The 23,253-nt window shown below is 49.7% G+C and overlaps 1 protein-coding gene across 1 annotated transcript in view; it reads left to right on the plus strand.

Annotated features, from left to right (window-relative positions):
• Positions 1–23,253, plus strand: part of PPP5C (protein phosphatase 5 catalytic subunit) — a 30,561-nt gene that overhangs the window by 1,678 nt on the left and 5,630 nt on the right. The window contains 9 exon segments of the mRNA XM_081200385.1: positions 5,280–5,521; positions 7,448–7,595; positions 11,025–11,146; positions 13,723–13,788; positions 15,270–15,368; positions 17,331–17,436; positions 19,875–20,017; positions 20,113–20,200; positions 23,071–23,111. Of these exon segments, the coding sequence (XP_081056511.1) occupies positions 5,280–5,521; positions 7,448–7,595; positions 11,025–11,146; positions 13,723–13,788; positions 15,270–15,368; positions 17,331–17,436; positions 19,875–20,017; positions 20,113–20,200; positions 23,071–23,111 (1,055 nt within the window).

The following is a 23,253-nucleotide window of genomic DNA, read 5'->3' on the forward strand; positions in this document are numbered from 1 at the left end:
GGGCATAGAATCATAGTATTGGGAAGGATCCCAAAGGTCATCCAGCTTAACCCCTTTGGCTGAGCGGCGAATTTGGCTGCAACAGCATCCCCTGATAGGAGGCCAGACGGCTCCTGCCTTAGAAACTTGCAGTAAAAGGGAGTCTATCACCTTGTGAAGCAGTGGCGTAGCGTGGGTTGTCAGCACCCGGGGCAAGTAATTTGCACCCCCTAACCCGTGGATTTGCGCCCCCTAACCCCCAGATGTTGCGCCCGGTGCAGCCGGCCCCCCCTGCACCCCCCACGCTACGCCACTGCTCTGAAGTACATTATTCTGCTGTGGAATAAGCTCCTGCTGCCAAAAGTCTCTTTCCAGTCTTCAATTAGAGTCAACCATGTTTGTAAATGGAACCCATTGGACTTTGCAGCAAAGCGAAGGACTTAATTTTGGCTTGGAAGGAAGAAGAGTCCTCTTGGGGCAGAGCGACTTATGGGAACACAGGTCTGCCTGCAGTGGCTTCCTTGGAAGTTTTTTTTTAGGGATGTTGGTGGCTTATCTGGTTCCATGGGGGAGAAGAAGGGTAGTTAAAGGGACCATGTCATCTTGGAGAAACACGTGCAGAGGTATGTGCTTCACATGGGGAGTTAAAGGTGAGATGTGTTGGGCGGCCAGGCAGCCACCACTTCTCTTGCTTCCTGTAAGGGAACAAATAACTTTCTGTGACTTGAACGTGTGAAATTAGCCATACTTGGGTTCCTGATTTCTCCTAGATAGGAAAAACGCCGGGCAAATTACAGGTTAATGGTCTTCCTTCCTCCCTGTTACATTAAACCTGTTAATTGCAAGCAAGTAGACTTTCTACTTTCCATCCCATGACACACGGTCTGTCCACTAGAATGATCTATTCAGGGGCGGGAAGCATTGTGGTCAATTTGCAGGATTAGCATTCAAAGGGATCCTAATCTCTGGAGGTGGCAGCAGATTTGCAGAGTTTTGCAGGCATTGCTGAACGGCAGGCTGGATCCACAGCACCCAGTGAGGAAGTAGATGGCCTCGTTGAAGAGGTTTTCTCCCCAATAACTTTCTTAGGAGGGTTGAATCTAAGATGAATGGGGAAATTCTGGCTGAGTAAGTGGTGGAGGTGTGTTGTTTAGGAGAGTGTAAAGGAGTGACCCAGATTATTAGAGCAAGTGTGACAGCTCAGGTGTAGAACATTTGCTTGGCATGAAGAAGGTGACTTGGTCCATCTTCCTATTTTGGGATATGGCAGAATGGGGTTTCCTTCAAGTAGGTCTCTATGAGCTCTTGTTCTTAAGCCTCCAACACCTTCCTTGACACCAGGCTCTTAAAGATGGATTTGGGAGGCTTTTCTGCCTTCCCGCAGCCATGATGCTTAACCTCTCGTTATGCCCTCGGGTCACATGATGACCAACTCTGTAATTAAACAATCCAGGCCTCTTGGACTCTGTTGCATTTGGTAGAACCTCTGCCAACTTTCAGAATATGGTTCACTTTTAATCCCCTGTGATGTTGGCTCATGACCTGAAACAAGATGTTTTTAGAGCCTCATAATTCTGGCGTCTACGGATCCATGGAAACAAGTGAGGGCAGCTTCACATATATGGAAATGTGCACATTTCTCTTTATTTTCTGGAGTAACTCTGTCTCTTTATATTTTGTCAAATAAGCTGCGGGAACTTGCCCCACATTCACATGTTTGGCTATTTCAGTTCAGCAGAGCCGTAATGTACTCTTGGTTTCTGTCCTCACTGGCACTGCATACATAAAACGCATAACTTGTAATTTGTTGGGGGAAATTTGATTGTGTCGTCCGTCTAGCGTTATTTCCACCCTAGTTCTAACTTTAAATCCTTAAGGCAAATCAGAATCTTTGCTTCTTGCCGAAATATCTTCAGCCCTTCCATTTTGTCACTCTTTATCACCCTGATTCTGGGTACAGAAAGTTGTTTAATGGCACAGTCCTGTCTACTCAGAAGTAAGCCCCATTGGCAGTGCTAGAAATTAGCTGGGCTCTAGGTGCTCCAGTGTGGTGTAGTGGTTAAGAGCAGTAGACTCATAATCTGGGGAACCAGGTTCGCGTCTCCGCTCCTCCACATGCAGCTGCTGGGTGACCTTGGGCCAGTCACACTTCTCTGAAGTCTCTCAGCCCCACTCACCTCACAGAGTGTTTAAGGGACGCGGGTGGCGCTGTGGGTTAAACCACAGAGCGTAGGACTCGCCGATCAGAAGGTCGGCGGTTCGAATCCCCGCGACGGGGTGAGCTCCCGTTGCTCGGTCCCTGCTCCTGCCAACCTAGTAGTTCGAAAGCATGTCAAAGTGCAAGTAGATCAATAGGTACCGGTCTGGTGGGAAGGTAAACGGCTTTTCAGTGCGCTGCTCTGGATCGCCAGAAGTGGCTTAGTCATGCTAGCCACATGACCCAGAAGCTGTACACTGGCTCCCTCGGCCTATAAGTGAGATGAGCACCACAACCCCAAAGTCGGTCACAACTGGACCTCATGGTCAGGGGTCCCTTTACCTAGGTGCATTTTGTGGCTTGCCTGGGTCTATTTGTGACCACATGGACATTTCTGGACGGCATCTTGGCTACTGATATCTCCATCTGGCTGGTCTCTCCAGCGTCCTTAAACAAGTAAGCAGAAGAGCTTATTTAAAGAAGGATATGTTTGTCATTGAGAATGTCCCCTCCTAGCAGCCCCAAGAGATAGGAGTCATTTCCTTCCATAATTTCATTGGGCCTCCAAGGTCTGTTTAACAGCTCGTTCCTATGCATGCGCCCAGTGGGACTTGCTCCTAGGTATGCATGTGCATGGTTAAAAATGATTTTAAAGGAAAAACAAGCTCTGGGGACAGGAGTGGGTCCTGGTTGCCTTTGCTGTGGAGAGAGCAATAGCCTATGCTGTCCCAACTTACGTTTGAGGAAGGGGAACCTTTCCAGGCTGTAGGTGGAAAAGCAAAGCAAGGAGCTGCTTTTAACTAGTGCATTTTGGGCGCAGGAAGTTGGTACGCTGCTTGTTATGTTGTCCAAAGCACTGCATCCGTTGGCGTTTTACAGCTCACCAGGTTTGTAGCTTAGAGGTGGTGGATCAGTCTCATCAACCTTTCTGTCTGGAGGGGGCCTGAGGACGGTTGTTCAGCCTTAGAGGGCGCTGATGACCTGGATCCATTGCAGTCTGGCTTCAGGCCCAGTTATGAGACAGAAGAAGGCTTACTTTGCCAGCGGATGTCTTTACACCTGCGAGTGGGCCAGGAGGATGGAGTGAGGAGTGCTGCTCTGTTAGTTTTCCTGAACCTCAGCTCCTTTTGATACCACTGCCGTTGGTATCCGCCTGGATTGGGGCTAGACTTCGGAGGCTCTTTGGTGCTTTTGCTCCTTCCTGGACGGGCATGCCCAGATGATGGTGAGGGAGAGCTCTTGCTTTTTGCCCTTTAGCTTACGGGGTTCCAGGGGTCTTTATTGTCCCCCGCACTCTAACATCTACATAGAACCACAGAGGGGAGTCATCCAAAGGTTTGGGCTTCCATTCCACCAGCATGCTGGTAACATGCAGCTGTGCCTTTCTTGTCCATCTCTGATCGGGTTGTGGGAACCCTAAAACCATGTCTGGGGGCTGCTTTGAGATGGGCGAGGGCAAAGAAACTGAGGTTACATTCCTGCAAGGGGGGGCTGCAGCTGTGGAGGTTTATAGTGAACCTGGACGGGGGAATGCTCCCCCAAAAGACCCACCCCCCTCTGCAGTTTGGGAGTAGCCAACAGTCCCAACTTACCAGCATTGCAGTGTGGGGAGGCAAAGTCTGCGGGGTGGACATAATAGGAACAGCGGAAACACATGATGACTGGAGCACCTGTGGATTTGCATTTGTGTTTCTGATTCTTAGGCAATAAAGAACAGGGTGGTTGTTGTTGTTCATAGATGCCTCAGGGCTTGGGTAGCAAAGGAAGCGGCTGCACAGACATGTGTCTGCTTACCATACAGCAATCATCTTGGTCTAAACCAGCTTCCACCAACCTGATACTCCCATCTGGAGGCCAGCAGCTTGGGGGAAGCTGGTCTAAGCTATTAACGTATCATCTAGAGGTGACCTTGGGTCATGTTCAGGCCAAGGTCAATGTCTTTCACTGGCCAAGAAGGCAACACCAGAAGGGAGCTGAAATGCGGATTCTTCTTTGAAGAAGAATCATGGAATTGTAGAGTTGGAAGGGACCGTGAGGATCATCTAGTCCGACCCCCTGCGATACAAAAATCTTTTGCCCAATGTGGGGCTTGAACCCACAGCCCTGAGATTAAGAGTCTCTGGCTCTACCAACTGGACTATATGCACTGTGTGCCTTTCTGCTTGAACATTTAGGTGACTTGCGCCAGAGTTAGGTCCCCCTTCCCAGGGAGCCTCTTCCTGTCATGGAGGAATGTTGCTTCCTCTTGACAGAAGAGAGGAGAACTCTGGGATGTCCCGACCTGCTTTTCCCCAGACTCTTTGTCCTCTTCATGCCAACTCTGATGACTTTAAAAGCAGCTTAGACATACAGTGGTGCCCCGCAAGACGAATGCCTCGCAAGACGGAAAACTCGCTAGACGAAAGAGTTTTCCGTTTTGGAGGTGCTTCGCAAAACGAATCTCCTATGGGCTTGCTTCGCAAGACGACAATGTCTTGCGAGTTCCTGCTGTTTTTTCCCTCCTTTCCCCCCCTTTTTCTAAGCCGCTAAGCCGCTTATCAGCTGATCCGATCAGCAGATAAGCCGCTAAAAGCCGCTAATAGCGCTAATAGCACTAATCCGCTAATCCTTCAATGGGCTTGCTTCGCAAGACGAAAAAAACCGCTAGACGTAGAGAATCACAGAACGGATTCTTTTCGTCTTGCGAGGCACCACTGTACTCATGCAAAGCTAAGCAGTTTGAGATCCCTGCATTGCAGGGGACTGGACTAGTTGACCCTCGAGGTCCCTTTCAGCTCTCTGATTCTGTGCATAGCCCACTCCTGTGTGTAAACGGCACAGGTGAGCTTTCCACGGATTAGCTTCTCGCACCTCGCCTTTCTTCTCTTCCTCGTGTGAATAACAGTTTTGTTTGTTGCTTTGTTGTGCATTTTTGTGCTTTTATATTTTAAACCGCCCTGTCACCCTCGGATGAAGGGCAGTATTGGAAATTTAACGAAATAATAAAAGCTTGGCATCTGTTTAGTTGCACCTCTGGGCTCCGTTGCCAAAGGGGTGCTTCTGGCAACATGTATTGGCTCCCTGATAACAGCCGTTTCCCGCCTGTCCTCCCCTCTTCTCCCAGCAAAGGACTATGAGAACGCCGTGAAGTATTACACCCAGGCCATTGAACTGAACCCCACCAACGCCATCTACTATGGCAATCGGAGCCTGGCCTACTTGCGGACGGAATGCTACGGCTACGCCCTGGCCGACGCCACCAAGTCCATCGAGCTGGACAAGAAGTACATCAAAGGCTATTACAGGCGGGCCACCAGCAACATGGCCCTGGGCAAGTTCAAGGCAGCCTTGCGGGACTATGAGACGGTAAGCAGGGGGGCGGCTTCCTCCTCTTGAGCATCTAGGGTTGGCGCAATGGCGGAGGGGGGGGGGTGTTGCTTCACATGGGGCTAAGCTTGCGAAACCAGTGTCAGCTTTGAATAATTCCTCAGGAGTCCACAAATCTTGGCTCGGCTTTCTAGCCAGCCATTATTTGTGGACAATGCCAGACCACCACCACCACCACGACCCTCTTCCTCTCCCCAATCCCGCTACTCAGACAGAAGACTTGTGGGAGGAGTGTGGCCTTCTCTCATTCGCACCAGAGTGTGGCAAAGGTAGGAGGCAGCAAAGGAACCTCTTTTGAGCAATGTAGCAGATTCCTGATGTTCCATGTTCTCCAAGCTCCAGGACAGAGTGAGAGAAGACACATGTCCAAACACACACACACACACACACACACACACACATCTTCATTTCACTAAGAATTGCGCAGATGGCATTATTGTTCTGGGCAAGATGTGGAAGGATCATTGTGACTGGCCACCCAGCAATTGGCTTTGTGGAGCCCTGACAATAAAAGGTAAAAGACCCCTGGACAGGTAAGCCCAGTCAAAGGCGACTATGGTGTTGTGGCGCTCATCTCACTGTAGGCCGAGGGAGCCAGCGTTTGTCCACAAATAGCTTTCTAGGTCATGTGGCCAGCATGACTAAACCGCTTCTGGTGCAACGGAACACTGTGATGGAAACTAGAGCGCATGGAAACCCTGTTTACCTTCCCGCTGCAGCAGTACCTATTTATCTACTTGCATTGGCATGCTTTCGAACTGCTAGGTTGGCAGGAGCTGGGACAGAGCAATGGGAGCTCATCCCATCATGGGGATTCAAACCACGACCTTCTGATCAGCAAGTCCAAGAGGCTCCGTGGTTTAGACCACAGTGCCACCCGCGTCCCCAGCCTTGACAATGGTCAGAGATGAAAATAGTATCAAGTTGAGGACAGAATATGCAGGGTTTTTGGGGTGGGGAATGCTCGTGTCAATTTATTCCCTCAGAGGTGCTAAGAGTGGGGAGAGGCAAAACCCCGAGGTAAATGTAGATGGCCTCCAGTTTCAGCAGAGTGATATAAGCCCACCCTATCCAGTAGCTGGGGGGACGCGGGTGGCTCTGTGGGTTAAACCACAGAGCCTAGGACTTGCCGATCAGAGGGTTGGCGGTTCAAATCCCCGTGACGGGGTGAGCTCCCGTTGCTCGGTCTCTGCTCCTGCCAACCTAGCAGTTCGAAAGCACGTCAAAGTGCAAGTAGATAAATAGGTATCGCTCCGGCGGGAAGGTAAACGGCGTTTCCGTGCGCTGCTATGGTTCTCCAGAAGCGGCTTAGTCATGCTGGACGCATGACCCGGAAGCTGTACGCCGGCTCCCTCGGCCAATAAAGCAAGATGAGCACTGCAACCCTAGAGTCGTCCACGACTGGACCTAATGGTCAGGGGTCCCTTTACCTTTATCTTTATCCAGTAGCTCAGCGGCTCAGGAATGTTCATAAGCATTCTATTTGCTCAGAAGTTTTTAAGAGTGTGTGGCAGACAAGGCCTGTGGACAAGGGGAGCTGCGTGTTGTTGGTTGGAAAGGTTTCGGCAAGAAATGGAGCAGACGCGGCAAAAAATGGATACAGCTCCATGTGCCAGCATCGTGCGTGTGAGGACATTGTAGGTTTTTTGTGATGGAGAGCAAAAGGAGGAGGGAAACATGCCAAAGTAGCTTGTTTATAACCTGACTTCATAGGCCACATTTCAGGACAGTTTACAATATCTTGTAAATACACAGTAATAATTGTAATACAGCGTAATAAAATTGTTATCCGCTTAAACCCGCATTTTGAGAAATTGGTGTTGCACACAAAGGCTCAGTCGTGAATTTACGAGATTCCCAACTTGCAGATGATGAATATATATAAATTCCCTCCACTGCCCTCAGGTTGTCAAGGTGAAGCCAAACGACAAGGATGCTAAGATGAAGTATCAGGAGTGCAATAAGATTGTGAAGCAGAAGGCTTTCGAGAGGGCCATCGCCAGTGATGAGCACAAGCGGTCTGTGGTTGACTCCCTGGACATAGAGAACATGAGTGAGTTCTTTGTGGAGGCTGTGGCAGGGGGAAGCTGTTACAGTGGATACTGGGGGGGTTGACTGCGACCTGACTGGGGCAAGGTGCTCAAAGTGCAGCTGAAACACAGAGGGGAGCTTCCAAGCTTCTTGCTAATCCACATGAGACATCTTCAGCGAGGCTCTAATCAGTACCCCATTGCTAAAGTTTCAGGCATCAGCCATTCTGACAGGTGTTTTAACATGCTCTGTGCAGAGACCAAACCCTCATAGTAATGTTCACAGGCAAAGAGAGGGCCGGAACAAGCCCCCTGATGGCCTGAAAGATGTGCCACAGGGCCCAATTACCCAGCATGCTTTGTGTAGTCTCTGATTTGGGGCACGGCTCATGATCATAGGTATCGTCTCCTGTGCTCACTGCTCTTAATTGCTTGTCTCCAGTTTCTTCCCAAGGCTGTGTGCTAGAGTAGATCTTTTAACTGCTGGACTCGAGCCCAGTGGTTCTCAAACTTCCTATTCTCAGGAGTCTCTGCATATCTGCTGTGGAACTCTTGCATATTGCAGAGGATTCTGGGACATGCTTCAAGTGGCTCACGCAGGACTCTAGCATTGCCCTGCGTCAGGGCTGGAGTCAGATGAAGGTCAGCAGGAAGACGCAGAATCGGTTGTCAGTGAACTCAACTCTTTATTCAAGGAAATGGTGTACCACTCGGCAATACTTCTCAGCAGGTCTTGCCCCCATAGAGCAGTTGCCAGGACTGAAGGTTCCTGCCTTCCACCCACTCTAAGGCTCCTCTGGTCTCTGTTCTGCCCTCCTCATTATTCTGTGCATTCTTGTCGCAGCAGGAGGGGGAGACTCCCTGAATTCTCCAGCAGCCTCTTGACCCTCCTCTCCTCTGTTTCAGCCTCAGAGTCTGAACTGCTCCCTGTCACGGGTTCCTCCTGCTCACTAAACCCTGTTGTTTCTTCAGTATCCCAAGGCTCTGAGCCATCCTCCTCTGGGATTTCCCTTGGGGGTTTTCCGGCTGGTGCCTCCAACCGCTCCTCCTTGTCCACTCAGTCCCTGACACCTCGAGTGAATAGTGGATGTGCTTGAGAAGAGGCCCACTGCCTTCACCCCTGGCAGAAACTGCAGGAGAAAAAATAGGTTACGGCAGGCCAAATATAACAACAACAACAACAACAATTTATTATTTATACCCCGCCCATCTGGCTGGGTTTCCCCAGCCACTCTGGGAGGTTTCCAACAGAACACTAAAATACAATAACCTATTAAACATTATAAAAAAAATTCCTTCCAGTAGCACCTTAAAGACCAACTAAGTTAGTTCTTGGTATGAGCTTTCGTGTGCATGCACACTTCTTCAGATACCTCTGAAGAATCTGAAGAAGTGTGCATGCACACAAAAGCTCATACCAAGAACTAACTTAGTTGGTCTTTAAGGTGCTACTGGAAGGAATTTTTTATTTTGACTATGGCAGACCAACACGGCTACCTATCTGTAACTATTAAACATTCAAAGCTTCCCTGAACAGGGTCGCCTTCAGATGTCTTCTGAATGTCAAGTAGTTGCTTATCTCTTTGACATCTGATGGGAGGGCGTTCCACAGGGAGGGCGCCACCACCGAGAAGGCCCTCTGCCTGGTTCCCTGTAACTTGGCTTTTTGTAGCGAGGGAACCGTCAGAAGGCCCTCGGCGTGGACCTCAGTGTCCGGGCAGAACGATGGGGGTGGAGACGCTCCTTCAGGTATACAGGACCGAGGCCGTTTAGGGCTTTAAAGGTCAGCACCAACACTTTGAATTGTGCTCGGAAACGTGCTGGCCAAAGTATCTGCCATTACTGATCTTTTCACTAGGAAATCCTGGGGATTCTCTAGAACTCTGTCTGAAAGAGGTTTCCAGAGAGGCTTGAGATAAGGACTAGAAGGAAAGAGATCAGGCTTGTTAGAAGTCAAAAAAGCAAAGGCAATGAGGAGGTCTCTGACTTGGCGCAAGGCTAAGGTTCCTGCTTGCAGCCACTTCAAGCTTCTGTTGGATGGAACCCCTTTTTAGCTTGTTTGGACCCCTGCTTGTTATGGTCTGGATTGGGGGCCGCTGCTATCGCCGAGCAGCACCCCCTCCTCATCCCAGCATCCCTCCTTTCCGAGGGAGCCCTGCCATCCTCACGCTGGTGACTAATGCTATTTCGCACGGGAGGCTGCGCCAAGGTTTCTCTGCCAGCGCCTGAAATAGATCAAGATCTCTGATCAGAAATAGATCCCTGGCGTGGAGAGGCTTAATCAGGAAAAACAAATAGACTGGTCTTCTCCTCTGCGGGCCAGCTGCTGGCACGAGCTGCGTCCCTTAATCTCACTGTCTGGACTAAGCCACTGCACTCTTTCATCCTGGACGTCTGTGGATTCTGCATTCAAAGCTTGTTTCTGCAAGCAGGGGCCTTCCTCATGCCGCATTTGGAGGAGCCGGAGGGGAAATTGCTGTCCCTCGAGTTTGGCAGTTCAGCCCAATAAGCGGAAAGGCAGTGGCAATTACAGGAAGGGAGCCCTGGCAAGACACTTTGGTTTTGCAGAAACGGTACTGTTGTGAGGTGAACACGCAGACACTTGCCCGCCTCCACCTTGGGCAAACAGTTGGTAGAGCATGATCTCAGGGTTGTGGGTTCGAACCCCACTTAGGACAAAAGATTCCTGCATTGCATGGAGTCGGACTAGATAATCCTCACGGACCCCTCCAACTCCGCATTTCTGTGATTGTTTCTGGGGATCAGGTATCCTGCCCACACTCTGGAAAAGTGGTAAAGCAATATGTACTGAGGGAGGGCAATATGGTGCCCGGTTTTGTCTACTTGGAACTGTTAAAATATCTTCTGCCAGAAGGAGAAAGGCTCCCGGGACAGCTTGTGATGGAGCCATTAGTGAAAGGCAAGGGCCAGTGAGGTATTGAACCTGCAGTTGCTTACCTGTAACGCAGTGGGTGTTACCTGTGTGGTCGCTTGGGGTGCCAAGGGGCAGGCGGACTCCCCCCCCCAGCCGTAGCTGTCAACTTACAGATTTGAAAATAAGGGGCCAGCAGCCTCAAAAATAAGGGATCAGCAGCCAAAATAAGGGATCAACAATTGCTTTGATGAAATACATACTTTGTTGCGTGCAAATGGCTTTAGATACCTATTAGGTCCATAAATTACCATATAGCATATATTCAACACACAAAAACAGCAACAATTTGTTCTTGACAAAGGACAGCTGGACATAGAAAGGGCCCCATTACCTTCAGTAGCTTATTTAAGGGACGTCATCAATAAGGGACAGCAGTGGGACATGGTGCTGGGATAAGGGACTGTCCCGCCAAATAAGGGACGCTTGGCAGCTATGCCCCCCGCCCCCGCGTGATGCTAGGCTGGCCTTCTGTTTGCGTTCTGCCTCTCCACCCACTTCCATCTTCTTGCTTCCCCAGCCATTGAGGACGAGTACAGTGGCCCGAAGCTGGACAACGGGAAAGTGACGCTTGCGTTCATGAAGGAGTTAATGCAGTGGTACAAGGATCAAAAGAAGCTCCACAGGAAATGTGCCTATCAGGTAACTCCTCCTCCTCCTCTTCTTCCTCCCTTGAGAGCCGCCCCCCCCCCCCCGGGCTGCAGAAACGCTGGGTTCTCTGTGCTATGACATGGAGCTGCAAGAGGCTTAAAGGGTTGCTCTAAGGCAGGGATGTCCAACCAGTAGATCGCGATCTACCAGTAGATCCTCAGCTAATCCTGGTAGATCTCTTGGGAGTTGGACATGCCTGCTCTAAGGGGATCATTGCAACCTGCCTGTAATTGAAGGCATATCTCATGCACAGTACATACCACAGCAGGCCATTGGCACTTGTGGGCCACAGTTACGGGACGTTTCCGCCAAGTATGTGTTTATTTAAATGCCTCCCCTGCTCTTCCAAAGGAGGCCAGGATGGCAGACAGCAGAACAGGCTTTTCAAATCACTAAGGACATTTAAAAACATATACTCCCAGCTAATAATTTCAGGGTTTAGAACGGTATCTTTCAGCCCACAAATGCCTGAGTGAACAGGAATGTTTTTTGATTCCTCCTGGATGACATCAATGAGGGAGACAGGCGCACCTTACTAGGGAGGGCGTTCCACCAACAGGGAACGGCTACTGAGAAGGCCCTGTCCCAGGTCAGCTCTCAGCAGTGCTGGCAGGGGCTGATGGGAGTTGTAGTCCAAAAGCTCTGGAGGGCAAGAGGATGGCAAAGGTTGATCTAAGCTAATCCAAGCCATACCCACTGGAAGCCTTGACTCTTCTTCCCTGTCCCGTCCCCCCTTGGTGTCGTGGTTAGAATAGTGGTTTTCAAAGGGTGTGGAAGGTGAGGATGGTGGGAAGATTCAAGGACAATGAAAGAAACATTTAAACATTTCGGTGTAGTACAGGATAGTATAATTTTCTGTATTTTCAGAACTGAGCACTGCTAGGAGTTGTTTCTTCTTGTTCTCCAATGTATTTCTTATCAATTAAAAATGTAATAATAATAATAATAATAATAATAATAATAATAATGATGATGATGATGATGATGATGATGATGATGATGATTTATACCCCTCCCTCCCTGGCTCAGGGCAGCTAACACCAGTAAAATTACAATTAAAAAAACCAATTTAAAATACAGGTTAAAATGTAATTTAAAATGCAGCCTCATTTTAAAAGTAGCCCATAGATCAAAACCATAAGGGGAGGGAAACATAAGGGTCAGACTGAGTCCAAACCAAAGGCCAGGCAGAACAGCTCTGTCTTGCATTCCCTGCGGAAAGATGTCAAGTCCCACAGGGCCCTGGTCTCTTGTGACAGAGCGTTCCACCAAGTCGGGGCCAGTACTGAAAAGGCCCTGGCCCTAGTTGAGACCAATCTAACCACCTTGCGACTTAGGACCTCCAAGGTGTTGTCATTTGTGGACCTTAAGGTCCTCTGCAGGGCATACCAGAAGAGGGGGTCCCTTAGGTACGTGGGTCCTAGGCCCCAAGCAAGTGTGGCGCAAGCAAACTTTTATTATGTAATAGTAGTAGTAGTAGTAGTAGTAGTAGTAGTAGTAGTAGTACCCTGCCCATCTGGCTGAGTTGCCCCAGCCATTCTGGCCCAGAGGAAAAACATTTGAGAACCACTGGGTTAGACTGCTTGGGTCAGTCCCTGCCTCTCAGCCTAGCCACCCTCACAGGGCTGTTGTTTGGATAAAACGTGGAAGAGGGAGAATCATGTACGCCACATGATTGAGCTCCTTGGAAGAAAGGTGGTATAGAAATGTAATAATAATTTGCATTCATTTTTCACTGGCCGCAGTGATCCATGCGGCGGTCACCGCCAGGCTTGACTACTGTAATTCGCTCTACACGGGGCTGCCCTTGAAGCTGTCCCAGAAACTCCAGCGGGTGCAGAATGCTGCAGCGAGGCTCCTCACGGGGTCTCTGCCATGGGAGCATATTCACCCAGTGCTTTTCCAGCTGCATTGGCTCCCAGTGGAGTACAGGGTCAGATTTAAGGTGCTGCTTTTGACCTTTAAAGCCCTTCACGGCCTAGGACCCTCATACCTACGGGACCACCTCTCCCGGTATGCCCCACGGAGAGCCTCAAGGTCCATAAATAGCAACACCCTAGTGGTCCCAGGCCCTAAGGAAGTCAGATTAGACTCAACCAGAGCCAGGGCCTTTTCAACACTGGCCCCGGCCTGGTGGAACGCTCTGCCTCATGAGACCAGGGCCCTGTGGGATCTGATTTCTTTCCGCAGGGTCCGTAAGACAGTGTTGTTCTGCCTGGCCTCCCTCTCTTTCTTTTTTCTTTTCCTTCTCCTCCTGCGAGGAAGCTACATTTTAATATTTTAATGTTTCAATATTTTAATGTTGTATTTTTATTTTGTTTTTAAGTTGTAATCATTCAACTTGTTTTTATTATTGCTTGTAAGCCGCTCTGAGCCCGGCCTTGGCTGGGGAGGGCGGGGTATAAATAACAAATTATCATTATTATTATTATTATTATTATTATTATTATTATTATTATTATTTCTTCTCTGCCACCGTGCCTGTATGTGCGCTCTCTCTCTCTCTCTCTCTCTCTCTCTCTCCCTCTGTCTCGCTCTCTGACTGACTTCTCTCTTCCTCCTTGCAGATCTTGGTGCAGGTGAAAGAGGTGCTATCAAAACTCCCCACCCTAGTAGAAACGACGTTAAAAGAGGTGCGTGTCTCTCTGTGCTCCCACACTTTCAATTTAAGCTGCAGGTCTGTTGCCTCCCTCCTTGGCAATTTTCTTCTTCTCAGAACTCCCCATTTGGGGGACAATTTATGTTATTTATTGATTTTTAAATAACATAAAAAATTCAAACCAGGAGGAAAAAGGAAACATACAAAGAATAATAATAGTCATACCTCGGGTTACAGGTGCTTCAGGTTGCGCGTTTTCGGGTTGTGCACTATGCCGAACCTGGAAGTACCGGAATGGATTACTTCCAGGTTTCAGCGCTCGCACATGCACAGAAATGCTAAATTGCGCTTTGCACATGCGCAGAAGCGCCAGATTGCGACCTGCACGTGCACAGGCGCTGCGGGTTGCGAACGTGCCTCCCACACTGATCACATTCGCAACCTGGGCGTCCACTGTATCTCCAAAGAAGTTCCTCAGCATCCCTGGATTATAAAAAGACAGGGAGCTGTCAAAAAAAATTCCACTCCAGAATACTGCTCTGTAGACGCGCAGGGCAGTAACCATGCCATTTTCAGTCATTACATAAGACTTAAAATCAGTCAAAATAATCTGAAAATCACCTGCAGTCTTACTATTTTTCCTTCCGGCCTGCAGTTCATGAGTTACATTCTTCCATCAAGGCCTGGGAGATGCATTTTGCAAATCGATCTCCAGGTTTTCAGAACTCCTTGAACAGTCGTTCTTTCCTAAGTGTCTGTGCTGCACGCCATCTTCAAGAAATCTTGAGAGTATGGTGAATCCCTGGCCATAGGATGCCAGGATTCTGAGAGTGATCACGGCTCCCCAAGTGATCTCTCTCTCTCTCTCTCGCTACACACACACACACACACACACACACAGAGTGCAGCCATCCCTTGTTTCGTGACTGCTGTCCCCATGAGCCACCACGGCAGCACAAAAGTTTATCCACATTACAGGCTCAGGCCGCTTATTGCTGTCACCTCTGCTGTTCCTTCCGAGGAAATACTGGGAATAATCATGAGAGCCTACGGCTCTTTTGGGAGTTTGCCAGCAGATTTGCAGCGCTGTCATTCTGCAAAGGAGGCCAGAACGGTTAAAGGAGTCTGGGTTGGCGTACACCGCCTGCAAATTCTGCGGGCAACCCAGGCCTTTAAAGCAGGAGTGGGGAGTCTCCTGGGCTTTCCAGGCACTGTTGGATTCCCAGCTCTCCTCAGCCCCGGCCAGCATGGCCAATGGTCGGAGTCCAGCAACCTCTGGAGCAGGGCACCTCTGCGCAGGTTCACCACGCCAGCACTATAGTGCCCTGCGTAGATTCCTTCTTGCGGGATAGACCGTGATGTCTTGTGTGGGGAAATCCAAAGAGTGGGAGGAGGAGAAGCATCCAAAAATAGTTGGTTATAAATAAGCATTATCTGGCTGCGCTTCACGCCTCTTCCCTCTGTTGTCTTATTCTGCCTCCCCACCACCACCACCCCGCTTCTTTTTTGTTCCAGACAGAGAAAATAACTGTTTGTGGAGACACCCACGGACAGTATTATGACCTCCTGAATATATTTGAATTGAACGGGCTGCCGTCGGAAACGAATCCATATGTATCCTTTCTTGCCGCTCCTCTAGGGCCACTGCAGGCCTTGTTCATCTGTTTCGCCTCCTCCTTGGGTGGAAAGGGAACTGCGCTGGTGGGTTCCTGGCAGGGGACAGATGGACGGACTTCGGAAAGGGAGAAACGGCAGGAGACATGGGGAGCAAGGACTTCCCGCAATTCCCCCTTCTCCGCACACCCAGATGTGAGGGAACTGGTCTGCTGGGGGCAAGCGCTTCCTTCCACCCAGGAAAATTGCAGACCAGTTTGTAGAACTTCTGTGTGCACCTGAATTTATCTAGGAAAAAGATCTTGGAGGCTGCCACCTTCCCTGCAGACCTTTCTCGGGTGCTAAGATCTGCAGAGGGAGCCATCTTGGTAACTTTCAGAAACCTCCAAAATTTCAAGGGGTGTGCGTGTGTGTGGTGGCCCGGGTGAGGGCCTTCTCTGTGGCAGCCCCTAAGTTGTGTGACTTCCACCCACCCATCCACCCTGGAAGTGCATCTGGCATCTTCACTATACAGCTTTTGGCAGATGCCTGAAGACACACCTCTTAGACTCCTCAGATGTGTTTTTTCAGGGTCCGCCCGATTCCGGTGGCTGTTACCGTATTTTTCACTCTATAGGACGCACCCGACCATATGATGCACCTAGAGAACAAGAAAAAAAAATTCTCTCCCTCTCTGCACAGCGCACCTTCAGCGAAGCGGCAGGAGAAACGGAGCCCCTTCCATTTCTCCTCCCGCTTCGCTGAAGGGGCGCTGCGCAGAGAGGGAAAGCTGCGCAGCACCTCTCCAGCGAAGCCTCTCCGGGGGCTTCAGGCGGCTATCCCTGAAGCCTGGAGAGCAAGAGGGGTTGGTGCGCACCGACCCCTCTCGCTCTCCAGGCTTCAGCAAAAGCAACGCGAAGCCTCCGGAGCGCGGTGCTCCCGCTGCGCCTTGGAGGCTTCACGTTGCTTTTGCTGAAGCCATGAAGCCTGCATTCACTTCATAAGACGGACACCCATTTCCCCTTAATTTTAGGAGGGGGGAAAGTGCGTCTTATAGAGTGAAAAATACAGTGCTTGCTTTAAGCCACTTTTAGTACTGAATTTTAAATGATTGACTCCCACCCTGGGACCTCCTGATTAGGGGCAGGTAAAAAAATGTGTGGCTGCTGCTTAATTAATTTGTTATGAATTAAGAAGTAATGCTCATTCCTGCCAATCCTCTAATTTTGGGGGTAGGCAATGTGAAGACTTTCTGAGCTAGAAATCTGACTTGGAAATGCCCTCTGGCCAATGGCCACTGCCACATATTTTGTCCATGCATGCTCAGATTTCTCTCTCCAAATGTGAGGGATAGAAACTTTTCCCTTCCTTCCCCCCCCACCCCCGTTTTGCTCTCCCCACCCCCTGTTGTTGCTAATGAACGTTGAGGCTCCCAATAATTCTGTACAGGCTCCTGGGATCCACATTCAGTCTGCAATCCTAGATGCCCTTACTACAGAACAAGCCCCCCTTGAGCTCATGGGACTTCCTTCCGTGTAAACATGCCTAGGGTCATGCTTTCAGAGCTTGTTTTCAGAGCCTCCCTAGAACCACGGGAGCTGGAATGTTCTGGAGGTTCATCCAGGTGAACCTCTCTCATCCCTCCCTTTCATTTTGTCTTTTTGCTCTGAGGGCAGGATCCTTGCATAGTGACGTTTACCTGCTTCTGTCATTGCTCCCTGAGCTCTTCTGAAGTCACGTTTGGCGCCTGCTTTTATTGTCTCCCTCGGCCCCATCACGGCAACCTATCCTTGAGTTTGTGTTTACCTGTCTTGCTTGCCCTCCCAAGAGCTCTAGACAAGGCCTGGCATTTCTTGGGGAAGAGATGTATCAGATGACAAGAAGGAAGCTGGGGCGGGCAAGTGTGGAATCCACATGGACCTGCCATGCAAAGGCCGCATTTTACGGTTTTTTCCCTTGAGCACAGCTGCTTCCCCACCACAGATATTCAACGGGGACTTTGTTGATCGTGGCTCCTTCTCCGTGGAGGTGATCCTGACGCTCTTCGGTTTTAAGCTGCTATATCCAGATCATTTCCACCTACTTCGAGGTAAGAACATCAGAATAGCCCTGCTGCATCAGGCCATTGGCCCGTCTAGTCCAACATCTGCCCAGCCAGATACCTGTCGGATGGCCGCAAGCAGGATTTGAGCCAGTGTGGTGTAGTGGTTAAGAGCGGTGGACTCGTAATCTAGGGAACCGGGTTCGATTCCCCGCTCCTCCACATGCAGCTGCTGGGTGACCTTGGGCCAGTCACACTTCTCTGAAGTCTCTCAGCCCCACTCACCTCACAGAGTGTTTGTTGTGGGGGAGGAAGGGAAAGGAGAATGTGAGCCGCTTTGAGACTCCCTAGGGTAGTGATAAAGCGGGATGTCAAATCCAAACTCCTCGTCTTCTTATCCCCTGCTGTGGTTTCCAGCATCTGGTATTCAGAAGTCAGAATCTCATTTCTTGTGATTTGAATCCTCCTCCTGCCTTTATCAAATGCTTTTAGAAACCTCTTGCCACTCGCCCTGCCCCACGTATATGGCTTCAAAAGCCTGGCACTCCTCCCACGCCACCCTATGGCTTTCCGTGACGAGCCTTTAGTGTAACGAGCCCGCATTCCTGAGCTGCTTGCTGAGTGCATCCCTGCCGCTTTTCTCTTGAGGTTGTGCGTCTCTCCGGGCCAAGGGGGTGGCTCTAGCTTCCCAGCTTTGTTTCGTTCTTGGGGGACCTTGGTGGCTGTGCTCCCTCTTCCCTCTTGAAGGCAGCATGCTCCTGAATGCCATCTGTGGGGAAACACGGGTATGGTGGAGAGGGCAAGGGCCGTCATTCAACCTGCTTGCAAGCTTCCCACAGGCATCGGGAGGGCCACTGCGAAAGCAGAATGTGAGAGCAGGTGGGTCTTCGGTTTGCCGCGTTCTGCTGCACTACACATTCCCAAAAAAACACCAGGCTCCATCTTCTGAGATGTTGCAGAGGAGTCACTTTGTGCCAACTCTCTTTGCTCCCTGGCGCTCTAGACAGCTGTGACTTCTCCCAAAGACTCCTGGGAGCTGCCATTTGTTGTGGGTGCTGAGAGTTCTTAGGAGACCCCTCCCCCTCCCAGAGCTGCAGTTCCCAGAGTTCCCTGGGAAGAGGGATTGATGGTTAACCACTCTGGGAATGTTAGTTCTGGGAGGGGAATCAGGGGTTCTCCAAACTGTTAGGATATACCGTATTTTTCGCTCTATAAGACACACTTTTCCCCTCCTAAAAAGTAAGGGGAAATGTGTGTGTGTGTCTTACGGAGCGAATGCAGGCTGCGCAGCTATCCCAGAAGACAGAACAGCGAGAGGGATCGCTGTGCAGCGCTCCCTCTCGCTGTTCTAGCTTCTGGCTTAGCCACACGCAGCCTCTTCAGGGCGGCGGGGAGCCTTCATCCTGCTGCCCTGAAGAGGCTGCGCAGCTATCTCAGAAGCCAGAAGAGCATGAGTGATTAGTGCGCACCGATCTCTCTTTCTCTTCTAGCTTCGGGGATAGCCACGCAAAGCCTCTTGAGCGCAGCGGGAGCGCTCCTGCCTCTTTGCTCAAGAGGCTTTGCGTTGCTTTCTTGTTTTCCTCCTCTAAAAACTAGGTGCGTCTTATGGAGCGAAAAATACAGTAGTTCCGTTCCACCTTAAAAGGGAACAGGCATGACTGTTGTGTGTCACATGCCTGTTTACTTCCAGCACAGTCTGCTGGGAACTTCCATTTTGTATATTGCTTTTGCTAGTATTTCTATTTGCCAGACACGAAGGGAAGCAGACATTTTTTTCCTTTGTTCCTGAACTATGCTGAATAAATGCTGTAAATATGCTTACACATTTCTCTGTCCGCCACTTCCGTTGTGAGAAGATTTATTTACTCTGCTGATAAGAGCGTGCCGAGTCTCTAAACGTATCTGAGGCTCGTGTCGCTATTTGATGCTGTTCCAAGGGAGACCGGTTGCCGGCCGGTGGCTGGAGCCAGCTGGGGACTTACCTGATGCCCCGGTCTCCCCGGCAGTATCCCAACACAAACAACTCTCGGCATCCTTAGATTTTTCCCCCCTAATATTTTGTTGGAAGCTGCTCAGAGTGGCTGGTGCAACCCTGCCAGATGAGTGGCATAATGATGATGATGATACAGTCGTACCTTGGTTTTCAAACAGCTTAGTTCTCAAATGTTTTGGCTCCGAACGTGCAAACCCGGAAGTGACTGTTCTGGTTTGCAAACTATTTTTGGAAGCCAAACGTCCGACGGGGCTTCCGCGGCTTCCAATTGGCTGCAGGAGCTTCCTGTATCCAATCAGAAGCCGTGCTTCGGTTTCCGAAAGTTTTAGAATTCAAACGGACTTCTGGAACGGATTCCGTTCGACTTCTGAGGTACGACTGTAATATCATCAGCCCTGAGGTTTAGGGATGGGAGGTAGGGTGAAGCCCTTTCCTGCAAACTCAAACCAAAATCCCCCTTCATTTTGGCCTTTTAACTCCTCCTGCTCTTTAGGGAACCACGAAACGGACAATATGAACCAGATCTATGGGTTTGAGGGAGAGGTCAAAGCCAAATACACAGCCCAGATGTTTGAGCTCTTCAGCGAAGTCTTTGAGTGGCTACCTCTGGCGCAGTGCATCAACGGCAAAGTCTTGGTGAGCAGCCGGCCGCTTGGGTGGGGGACCGCAGCTCAGCTGAGCACTCTTTGTGACCCTTGCTGTTCCTTCTCCTCTTCTCTCCCCCTGGGTAGATAATGCACGGTGGCCTCTTCAGTGAAGACGGCATAACGTTAGACGATATCAGGAAGATCGAGAGGAATCGGCAACCTCCAGATTCGGGTGAGCGGTGGCGGGGACTGGGGTGGAATGATTTGTCTGGTGGGGATTGGGTAGCCTTGTGTACCCATAGGAGTAAAGCAAGTCGCCTTACAATGAGCCAGAAGATTGGTCCGTCTAGCTCCATATTGTTCGCACTGACTGGCAGCAGCTGCTTTCCTACCTGGAGATGCTGAAGCTGGGACCTTCCTGGTGCTCTGCCCCAGAAGGTATGGCTATCAATGCTACGAGCAAGGGAATAGTCACGAAAGGAAATATTTGTTGATTCATTGCATCAGGTTTTGGTCGACCAAGCCAGGGTTTCCCAAACTCGGCCCTCCAGCTGTTTTGGGACTACAACTCCCATCATCCCTAGCTAGCAGGACCTGTGTTCAGGGGTGATGAGAGTTGTAGTCCAAAAACAGCCAGAGATCCACCACGTTTAGGAAACTCTGGGCTATGCGATTTAAATGGGCATAAATTTGCACAAGAGAGGGGAAACTGTTCTTTTTTTAAAAGAACAAAACTTTTTTATTCAAAATTAAAACAAAACAAAACATATCATCCAGAAACATATCATCCTTATTTTTCCTCCCTCCCACACAGAACCCACCCACCCCCCGGCTTCCCTCAGTTCCAGTCTTTGATTTCTCTAAAAATGCTGTTTTCTGCATGTTACACAGTTGTAATAGATCCTCAAACTATTTAGCTGATTATTATCAATAAAAAGTTTGTGAATGTTTATTCAAAGCCAGCCAAGGAGTCCAGCTCACTTTGTTGCGTCTTCAGATACTTTGTAAAGGGTTCCCATTCATCCTTAAAGTCACAGTTATCCTTGTCCGGTAGCTTATATGTCAGTTTTGCCAGTTCTGCATAGTCCATCAGTTTTTCTTGCCATGATTCTTTAGTTGGGGTTTCTTCAGTCTTCCATCCTTGTGTTATTAAATCTCTCACAGCTGTTGTTGCATACATGAAGATGTTTTGCAGCTTTTTTGGCAGATCTAAGGGGGGGGGAGAGAACAGTTCTGAGCTGCAACGAAAGCAGCTCTCTCTGAGAAGAGACATCCACTTCTCTTCCAAGAGCACCTCTTTTAAGATGGCACTTGCCACTTGCACTTAATTTATGGCTAATTATTGGGAGGGAACGAGGGTGGCTTTTTCCTGCCATGGAGAAGGGGATCTTGGATGGGTTGTCTCTCCCATAAACTCCACTAGGACGCTTTCTGAAAATTAGGACACGCTTACAGCCCCATGTGGGAGGACAGCGCTGCCCCCCCTTCACTCCCTTCCTGCCTAGCAGGTTGTGGTTGCCCTTCTTAGAGGGGGGGAATACAAATTTCCTGCCTGAATTACCAGGGGCACCTTTTTATTAGCTTAAACCTTTTGGGATTGACTGGCGAATCTGACCAATGTAGTCATCTAAAAGTTTTAGGCTTAGCTGTCTGTCTGTTTTCTCCACCCACCTACTACTACTACTAATTTTTTATTTATACCCCGGCCTTCCCGGTTCAAAAACCAGGCTAACAACAAATTTAAAATGCTTAATTATACAACCAGCATAAAATACAGTATAAAAACATGAATAAAAATCAAAAATCAATTTAGGGGAAATAAGCATTACATAATCCCCAGGGCTAGCTTGGCTGAGTTGGTACTACTTGGGCCAGCGAGGAGGCCAGGGGAGAATTAGCAGTGGGGTCTCAGAGCGGGTGATCTTCATAAAAGGAGGGGGAGGGAAGGGGAGGGAAATAAAAGATCAGGCTGAATTCAAATTAAAGGCCAGGCAGAATTGCTCTGTCTTACAGGCCTGGCGGAAGGAGGTTAAATCCTGAAGGGCCCTAGTCTCATGGGACAGAACATTCCGCCAGGTCGGAGCCGTCACTGAAAAGGCCCTGGTGGAGGATAGTCTGACTTCCTTAGGGCCCGGGACCTCTGAACTATGGTTATTCATGTATTTATTACTGTCTTGCTGTTGCTTCCCCTGTTTTTGAGGAGCAGAAATTTGGCAGGTGAAGCTTCCCTGGCATAGAGAAAAAAGTGATGGGGAAGACTGCTGGCAGTCTGCTCCTGTTAAGAAAGAGAAGCCATGCTTGGAGGAGAAGAAGAAGAAAAAAGAGGTGTAAACCCTAGATCTGAGCAGATTAGGGGTAGGGCAGAAGGCCTGAGAGTTGACTCAGAATTGTAGATTTGGAAGGGACCCCGAGGGTCATCTAGTCTAACCCCCTGCTATGCAGGAATCTCAACTAAAGCATCCATGGCAGATGGACACCCAACCTGTACTTAAAAACCTTCAATAAAGGAGAGTCCAGTCCAACATCGCTAGAGGGCACCAGGTCGGTTGGCAAAGGCAGGTTTAATTCTGTGATTAATGGATTGATTGACTTTATATCCTGCCCTCAACTCCCCAAAGAGCCTGGATAGCAAGCGGAAGCACCATTTAAAACAAAAGCAGACATTTGAAAACCAGTGAAAGCGTTCTCAAAACAACTGCAATTAAAAGCAGTGACAATTAAGAGCCATTCTTCCGCCCAGTGACCTTAGGGTTGCCCAGAACAGTAGTCTTCAGCCACCACGTGCCTGGGTGCAAACAGGAATGTTTTCAAATACCTCCTGAAAGTTAACAGTGATGGAGAGTCCGGCGCACCTCACTAGGGAGGTCGTTCCACAACTGGGGGGGCCGCCACAGGAAAGGCCCTGTTACGACTCAGTGCCAGCCAGGCATCCCCCCGTGGTGGCACCACCAGCAAGGCCTCACCTGGCAATCGCAGAGTCCGAGGTGGTTGATCGGCAGTCAGCTGGCAGCCATCATTGGTTTCCACCAGCCACAGGCCTCACTTTCTGTGCCTGCGTTCCTCCCCGCTCATGTATTGAACTCGCCTCCTTCTCATTTGCAGGTCCCATGTGCGACTTGCTGTGGTCAGACCCTCAACCCCAGGTAGGTCTTGCTTTGGTGAGACTCATGAGCTGTGTGCCCATTGCTCCATGACCACAACGTCTCCTCTTTCGGATGCTTCCTTGATTTCATTCTTCATCTCGAGATCTCCATGGGCATTTTGACCGGGTGGGGAGGGACGGTA

This window comes from Podarcis bocagei (genome assembly GCF_964188305.1).
Source record: "Podarcis bocagei genome assembly, chromosome: 7".
Classification (NCBI taxonomy): domain Eukaryota; kingdom Metazoa; phylum Chordata; class Lepidosauria; order Squamata; family Lacertidae; genus Podarcis; species Podarcis bocagei.